The sequence below is a fragment of the Marmota monax genome, unplaced genomic scaffold, assembly GCF_021218885.2.
Source record: "Marmota monax isolate L192 unplaced genomic scaffold, Marmota_monax_Labrador192_F-V1.1 WCK01_AAM20220418_F8-fsc00256, whole genome shotgun sequence".
Lineage (NCBI taxonomy): Eukaryota > Metazoa > Chordata > Mammalia > Rodentia > Sciuridae > Marmota > Marmota monax.
Window position 1 is genome coordinate 959,032 of NW_026692286.1, and position 8,783 is coordinate 967,814.

General features: G+C 41.0%; 1 protein-coding gene across 1 annotated transcript; it reads left to right on the forward strand.

The window, feature by feature from the left end:
- Positions 1 to 4,844: 4,844 nt before the first annotated feature.
- Positions 4,845 to 8,360, forward strand: CUNH3orf80 (chromosome unknown C3orf80 homolog). The gene has a single exon (XM_046440471.2). The coding sequence runs from the start codon at positions 5,659 to 5,661 to the stop codon at positions 6,406 to 6,408; it is 750 nt and encodes a 249-aa protein (XP_046296427.1). The 5' UTR covers positions 4,845 to 5,658; the 3' UTR covers positions 6,409 to 8,360.
- The last annotated feature ends 423 nt before the right edge of the window (positions 8,361 to 8,783 follow it).

Here is an 8,783-nt window from a genome sequence, read left to right on the forward strand (position 1 = left end):
CTCTTAAGACAGGTGTATTGGAAGACAATTACTCCATTATACTTAACTTTAAAAGAAGGATGCTGAGCAGATGGACCACAGCTTTGCTTCCCATGGACAGGTGACAAGCTCAGAGTCAATACCATGAGTCCTGTGCTCTGTAACTATTCAACCCAGGCAGGGTGCTGAACAGGAGTAATCACTTCACATTCCATCCAGGTTTACAGAAAATATGCAGAAGCGGGTGTTAACAAGCAATTTTTCCTTGTAATGAAAGTGAGGCAAAGAATATATTATGAAATTAGTAAGGTGAAACATTTTTACTCTTCATTATTATATTTCTGCCATTGTGGTGATTTGGCTAGGACATCAGTCTACTGACAAATATATTTGAACTTCAACAATCTGACCACTTAAGAAAAGCATGATTGAGAAATAAATTCATTCAGATGACATTACTAGGATTCTAATTTCATATCCTCATGGTCTTACTTAGTATTTTTCATAGTATTTATGTTTTGGTTTTTATATCATCATCAATGAAGTAAAAGTTATCAATCTTGTCTATAAGTTTGTCATGAAGAAATTATCTGGTAGATTGCTATAAAACAAAAATTTAAATATAGATGTTTAAGTCATTGATAAATAATATTGTATATTTATTAGTTTCAGAACACAATATAACCTTATTTTAACAAGCAATATCGTTTTATATTGATTGGTGTTAGGCAACTTAGTTCATAGGTAAAGGTCAAATGTAATAAAGGAGGGGAAATTATTTTTTGTTTGCAGAAGTGAGGATAAAAACAGCAGGTCTATTACCTAAATCACTATTAATGGGTTACAAAATGACAGAAATTAAGTTTTATTTCCTCAGAAGAATATCTCATACTCATGGTCTAGAATAAATCCAGCTTGACTCTCATTTTTCTTATAATTGACCTGTTAATGCATCACAAGCTGTCAAAGGGAAGACAAGTGCCCCCTCCCACAGTGGTCCCTTTGACCTGGCCCAAGTGGGGACAGAGATACTCACCCTTTCCAACTAGACTTGTATTCACAAGTCTTAAATTCCAGTTTCAGCCCTGCCACTAATCTGCATTGTGATTCCTGTGTTTTAAGCAATCTTCATCTATGGCTAATAATAACTTCAACTCACCTCACAGAAATGGAGTAAGGAGAAAACAAAACAATTTATGTGGAAATTCTTTGAAAAGCTGAAAAGCCAAATATACATATAGATATCATTTTCAAAAAGACCCAAAATTACTCAATATCTGACTTCAAGCTTAGGAGAAAGCTTCTCATTTCCTTTTTAAGCCTAATTGGCACAAAAGAGAAAATGTACCTCACTTTGAATTTTCTCCTATACTTCAGGCACATGGCTTGAAGAAGCTTTTTGTCCACAGCTGCAAATTCATAAGGTTGAAAGAGCAAATCTAATTTACATTCCAAGTCAGGGGCATAAAGATGAGAAGAACAGAAAATGTTACTGAAACTCCTCTGATCTCCAAGGGGATACTGAAAAGCACCAAATAAGATGGTAACTGCCACTGTACAACCCATCAGACCCCTACAGGGAACCAGGGTCAGTTTGAAATTGGATGACAGAGTGGATCATTCAATGCTACCTAAAGCTGATCTAGAAGCAAAGTTACTATAATTGAGATAGAAATTACACAAATTTTGCTTCAAGGATAAGACTTGTCTCCATTAAGTTTCCTTTGCCTGGAAGAATCCTTTCCTCTTGGCTTTGTTATGTTTTAGGTCTGTCTTAAGGTCTTTCCGATGAACCACCAACCCCAACCCAGTTCAGACCTAGTGTAACAACTCAAAGCACCCTGCATTTCTCCATCATAAGCATTGATCACTGGGTTATCAATTCATTATTTCGACTGTTTGATTAATGTCTGTTTTTCTGGCCCCTCTCACAGTAAGCTCCCTGAGGACAGGGAAAGGCTTGATTTCATAATATCCCCAGAGTGGAGAGAATATAACTCAGAATGGGCCCTCATTAAATACTTATTGGATGAGTGATGAAAGAAATATGATCTGAAAAGAACTCCACAGCAGATTTTCTCAGATCACAGATCATTTCTAGGTAGACACATTTACACAAACATACACAAAACCCTTAATTTATTGTTGCTCAGGGAGGACATATTGCAAATGAAGGGAAACCATAAAGTAAAGGGGATTAATAAAGCAATTATAATAATTTATTTTTTGAATATTTATTTTTTAAATGTAGTTGAACACAATACTTTTATTTCACTTATTTATTTTTATGTGGTGCTGAGATAGAACCCAGGGTCTCGCACATGCCAGGCGAGCGCTCTACCGCTGAGCCACAACCCCAGCCCAATTATAATAATTTATTAGTAAGGAACTATGTTGCACATCCCAAATAAGAGGTTCTTGTGGACTAGATAACTTACAGAGCCCAAACCATCCATGCCTAGAGGTGACATGAAAAGGGCAGGACTATTGCTACCCAGGCTTGATGTCAATAGACATCAGAAAGATTTTACTTCTGCCCCAGTGTCTTGTGATAGAACAGAAGGTTGCACAATGGAGCCACTCAGTCTTTCTTAAACTATCAGAACAGCTCCCAATGACACAGGTAAAATAGTCTCCAATTTTGCTATGCTCTGTTTATATTTGTTTGTTCTAAAAAGTTGAAAATTTAGCTAATTTGCCATTCATTCACATGAATAAATCAGGAGGAAAAATTTTCAAAAAATATCATTCGAGTGCTATAGCAAGGTAAAGCAATTAATGTTTCTAATTTTTATAAAACCATACTCTAAGAGACTGTGCTTTTTTGGATAAAGGTCAGTCCTCTCCCACTATCTGTTGTTTTTTTTCCCCTTGCAGTCACTTATTAGCATAATTTTGTGCAATTTGTAACATAATACACTGTGGTTTTTTTCCCCTATGAAACATATAATTAAATTCCATCTTCCTAAGTGGTTTGAATTTGTGACTTTCTGGGAGCTAAATATACCCTATTCATTTCTATGTTAGATATAAACAAAAGAATAAGGATGCTGAGTAATAAAGACCATGGTTTTTCTGGGGCTTTTATGCTATAGGATTTCTTTTCTTTCCTTCAAAAGGTTGAACACAATAAATTACATTGCAAGTAAAACTGAATTAGGTGAAACAGAGATCAGAGAATAAACAGACGCCAGTTTCTGTGCAGGAGCTTTAATGGATGATGCTTTGGGACTATCAATTTGGTAGAAAAAAATTAAAAATCCATTCCTTACTCATTTTGTAGATCTCATCCTTTTCTTTGTTTTCATATAACTCTGCTCAATGTTTTATTTTATATCAGATCTATGTTCTTCTGTATCCTAATATTCTGCAAACAAATTCTAACTCCTTAAAGGCAAACAGAAATAAAATAATTTAAATGCTGTCATTTTGTACTTTCAAGATAACAATAAGCAAGGCACTTTCTTTGGTGTATCATCAGCCATACAACTCCCTTACCATTGCTTCTGCTAGTCCTGGCAGAAATCCTTAAAAAAAAGAAAACCAGATAATAAAAACCCAGAGATTTTTATGTTTTTTTCAACCGCACAAAGTCCATCTCAATCTACTAACTGCCCTTATCACTGAGATTGTTTGGAATTCATTAATTTTATTTTTGCTTTGGGAAAGTAAAATCCAACTTTGCAAAGAACAAGTCATGATGAAAGAGGAAACCGTCATTTTTTTCTCTCTGTGGATTCTCTCCCTAATTCCATTTAATTGAAGCTGGGGGTGCTGATCTGGGATTATTCCATGCTAGGGACCAGTCAATTTCTTCCTCTATTATGGTAAGCATTTAGCAGTTTCCCTAATATAGAAAATGTTAGGTGTAAATGAAGCAGAACAATGGGTGAATGGAATAATGCTACAATTTTCACTGTATTAAAATGAGTCACTTTCATCTCCTTATCTTACTATAATTTAAAAGTGCTGTCAAACAAGCTCTACAAAATAGGGTTAAGGCCATAGTACAAGGAAGTTGATGATGGTGCAGAGAAACCTTTCAGCTTCAGAAGAGCTTTAAAGGGGAGGGGGGATTTGCTATGCTCAAGTAAGCATAGGTTATGAAGTGTCCTGAGTCAGCCTATTCCCCATGAGGAGAAAACATCATTTTGGAGTGTGAGGAAAAATAAGGTGTTCCCATAAACAGAAATATTTGAAATGTTTTCATTTCGGCTGTGTCTATCAACACCCCCTCCCAGCCCGACTTTCTGGGTCCATTACTTTGTTAAAGAGATATAGCTTAACTTGGAGAGAAATCTTTACTTTTTTCTGACCCATAGTTGAATCTTGTCTCTTTATTTTTTCTTTGCTTTTGCTTTTTTCTCACAATGACTTTGGCACGATCCCTTTGGTGGCTCTTCAAAGGGTCCTCATGTTTAAAAGATGAGGGAATAATGTCTACTTCAGATTGCCTAAGTGTGGCAAGCTCCTGGCTTCTCTATGGTGTGGCTCTCTATGAGGTAGGTGCGCCTTGGTTCCGTGATCACAGTAACTGCTATTCTTCCTGTGTGCTTCCCCAGGGAGTGGTGAGTGATAAGGAAAAGTAAATTCTGCCCATGTGCTAAGTGGAAGCACAGTCTTCCTTTAAAATCCAACTTCGCAAACAAGAATAACCTTGAAAAAGCCCCTTTAGACGCAGATCAATGCTCAGGAATGTTGCCAACCACTTTCAGCTCCACTTTGACAATTCACAGATATTCATGCTCCGGAGGTACCTCCTTGCACCCCACAAGTCAAGTCCCTGCTTCACGCTTCAAGTGCAGTGGGGATTTGTTGGATAAGCCGCTGGGGGGGGGGGGAGGAAACTTCTCTCTTCTCTCCTTGATCAATTCGGGTCACCTTGACAGAGTGTCCCTCTGGGGCTACTTCTGTGGTGTGGTGACCTGCACCACTCCAAGGTATTCTCTACCTGCTCTGGAGGTTTCCTGGGGGTCCCGGCTCCCCAACACCCTTGACCTGCCTGAAAGCAGACTCTCCGGAGGGCCCCAAACCCAAAATCTAAAATGGCAGTGGGAATGCACTAGCCGTTAAAGGGCATCATCCATTTTTAATCAGAAAGATCACAAGAAAGATGGTAAGTGAATCCCAGTCGCAAATCAATTTAAATATCATTCCTGGGGAAATTCAATCACTTAAAACTGAGACACCTACGCTTGTCAGAGCCCCCGCCCAGTCTGGCAAGGAAGAGCGCGACGGCTGAATTAATCAAGATCAAGGGGCTCCCCGGTTGAGAGCGGAGTGTTAACCCTTTCAATTCTGGAGAGAGACAAGGCAGAGGAGTAAAAGCACAGGCGGACAAGACCAAGATGCCCAGGACTTCCCTGTGCAGGGCGCCTCTGCCATTTGGAGCCACTCCGGACTCCTCGCGCTTGGCCTGGGTGGCTGGGCTAAGATCAGAAGCTCCGGAGGCTGCTCAGGCGGCAAGAAACAGCCTCCTCCCGCAGCCTTGGCGCGCCTCGGGCTCCTCCTCCCGCCCAAACGTGGCCAAGTGAGGACTGCTCTGGCCTCAGGAAGCTGAGGAGCTGGAGGCAGCGCGCGCGGAACCCGAACGGAGCTCCAGGGAGGGGCTCACGGACTCGCGGACAAACGGATCCCTTAGCCTCCGGTCCCGGACATTAGCAGAGGCCTGAGTGGGCCATGTGGGTACCCGGGGTCACCGCTGAAGGCCTGTCGGTGGCGCCAGCGCCGCCGTCTCTGCTGCCCCTGCTGCTGCTACTGGCGCTGGCGCTGGTGGCGCCCTCGCGGGGCGGCGGGGGCTGCGCGGAGCTGGCGTGTGGTGAGCGGGAGCGCTGCTGCGACTCGGCCAACGCCACGGCGGTGCGCTGCTGCAAGCTGCCGCTTCACGCCTTCCTGGACAATGTAGGCTGGTTTGTCCGCAAGCTCTCAGGGTTGCTCATCCTGCTTGTGCTCTTCGCCATCGGCTACTTCCTGCAGCGCATCATTTGCCCCAGCCCACGCAGGTATCCGCGTGGCCAGGCACGACCTGGGCAGGCAAGACCGGGGCCCCCAGGGAGTGTCGGGCCCCCAGGGAACACAGGACCACCAGATGACGACGACAACGACTCGCCCACTCTGCTGCGTGACGAGGCAGCCACCGGCTCACAGGACTCGCTGCTAGACAGTGGCTGCAGCGGCCGTGGCCGGGGAGGCGGCGGCCGTTTGGCCCCCTCCTGCACCTCCGAGCACGAGCTGCGTGTTGTTTCTCCTGTCTTCCTGCAGCTGCCCAGTTACGAAGAGGTCAAATACCTGCCCACATATGAAGAGTCCATGCGCCTGCAGCAGCTCAGCCCAGGAGAAGTGGTGCTGCCGGTGTCTGTGCTCGGCCGCCCCCGAGGCGGCGGAGCCGGGGACCCAGATTGCGGCGCCGGCCGCTTCCCGCTCATCTGAGCGCCCAGGTTCTCTCCAGGACCCTGCGGACTTTGTGAGACTGGGGGCTGCGAGTAGCCATGAGGGCTGGTGTGCTCGCGGCCGTCACTAACTGCCTCTCACCCTGCCTAAGAACTCCAGCCTAACTTTCTGTCGCCCAGAGACTGGGTTGGGGTCATCCCTCTCTCTTATGCTCCCCCCCACACACCCCCCGATCTTAAATTTCCCTGTGTTTCATTCGGTTCAAGGAGACATTGGCGGGGCGGAAGCAGCGAAGGACCACCCAACGCAACTTCAAAGGACGTCCCCGCCCTCTGCCTTGCCTCCTCTTGTGTTCACTCTTAAGTGCCTGCTTCCCTAATCAAAGAGAACACGTGAGCCTTTTGCCCTTTGGAAGAAGGGCGGTTTTCTTTAAGGTCGAAGAGAAAGGGGCACATTTTCACTCCTTTCGCTCCTGCCTGGACATTTCACTATCTCCCAGGATGGGCAGAGGGCTAGAAGTCGTTGGCGACAAGCACGACCAGTGACTGCTTCGCGCTGGCCTGGGAGAGTTACACTTGAGTATGATGAAATCCCTTTCTTTTGAAGGACCCAGAAAACCCTTCAGTGTCTTCCTGGACAAGCAAATAGTTGCAGCTGATGGCTCACAATTAGGTGGGGAGGTACCTATGATATATGGTTGTTTCGTTAGTTGCTGTACCTACTCAAGATACAACTACTTTTATTAAGACTGTGTTCGTAATATGGTACAGTTGGACTTTTGATTTTTCAATAACTGAGAAGGTATATTTTCCTTTTATTTTTATATTTTTGCCATGTATTTAACAGGAGGGCATTTCAACAAAGACAATAATTGTCTTAATCACTTTTTTTAGGCTATTAATAGTCAAGAAATTGCCCACATTCTGTCTTTATTGTTTAACAAATGTTTGGACATTATTTCATTAAGGGTGAAAAAGAGAGAGAGATGTCAAATGAGGAAACATGTAACATAAAAATATGAAGGATATCTTATTTTCACTATTTGAGAATATATTTTATTTTTAGTATCGTGGCATAATATATAACTTTTTATAATAACTGTGTGTACATCATGTAGTCTAGGTCCTTACGTAGATCATTCATTACATAGTTACGTGTAAAAATAATTGATGCATAAATGCCATACCATAAAGCATGATGTCACACACTTTTTCTTCATTTTTTTTTAAATTTGGGGAACCTCCACAACGTGATACAAAAACAAAAGATCCTGAGACTTGTAATTTTTGTTTAAAGCCATAATTGTATGGTAATGTGCTTCAGATGGATTTAGCCAACTATCTTAAGGGGAAAAGAGTGTCATATTTATTCTACCATTCTGTGACATGTCTTTTAAGAAAAGGTAACAGTTTAATGTGTTGTGTATAATGTACATATACATATTATGTACAGTATATACATCAAATACTATATAACAGTTTGTAATTAGCATGAAAGGAAAACAAATACAAAGGTTTCTTTGGAGAAGGGTGATTATCCATATGGATCTAGAATATTGTTCTCATGATTGAAGAAGTTGGACAATTCTGAGAAATCTTAAAATATCCGACTTACATTAGAATAAAAATGATTTGACTACTGTAAAGTTTAAAAGCTGGTTTAAATAATCTGAAATTTCTGGGAAATTTTTAAATGTCTGAATTGTAATAGAATGGTTTACTTTAAACTTCTAAAAATGAACAACCCTATCATTAAATAAAAAATCATTTGAAGTGTATTAAAACAGAAAAACATTAAAATATTTGTGCAAAGTTCATCAGATGTGTGGCTATATGTAATGTATTAAAATATAAAGTATATCCCTATGTCATTTAAAAGCAATTTTAAGCTGTAAGTTGGCAAAAACATCAGGAGTTGGTACTATATCAGTTGAGAATAGTATAAGACTTAGTATAATCACACCATATGGTTATATTAAATAATCACATACATTAATGTTACTCAAATATGGTAAATTTTGTTACATGTGGCTATCAATACCACTACCCCAAACAACCTGGAAAGTTCCCATATTCTTTCAAATGATTTATTCTTTGAGGGTACACTGTTTCAGACATTTCCTAAAATTCACTTGTATCTAAAACATTAACCTAAATATCCAAGTGCAAATATATAAAGCATAGCCTATATGTTACTACCAATATTTAAAGAAATTTACAATTCTAGGTAAAATGTACTTCAATATGAGTCAAGTATGTTTTCCTTTCTCTTCCTTAAATCCAGAATGTCTATAAAGTGGTAATTCCACTTTATAGCAATCAGACAATGAGGTTCTATGGAATAGATTTTTACTTATTCACATCCATTCAGTAGAAAGGAATTTGATTCTACTGTGGTTTTTTTCTTGCAATTCA

Bases quoted from the DNA above. Each gene is read 5' to 3' on its own strand.
- CUNH3orf80 (XM_046440471.2), top strand. From the start codon at position 5,659: ATGTGGGTACCCGGGGTCACCGCTGAAGGCCTGTCGGTGGCGCCAGCG.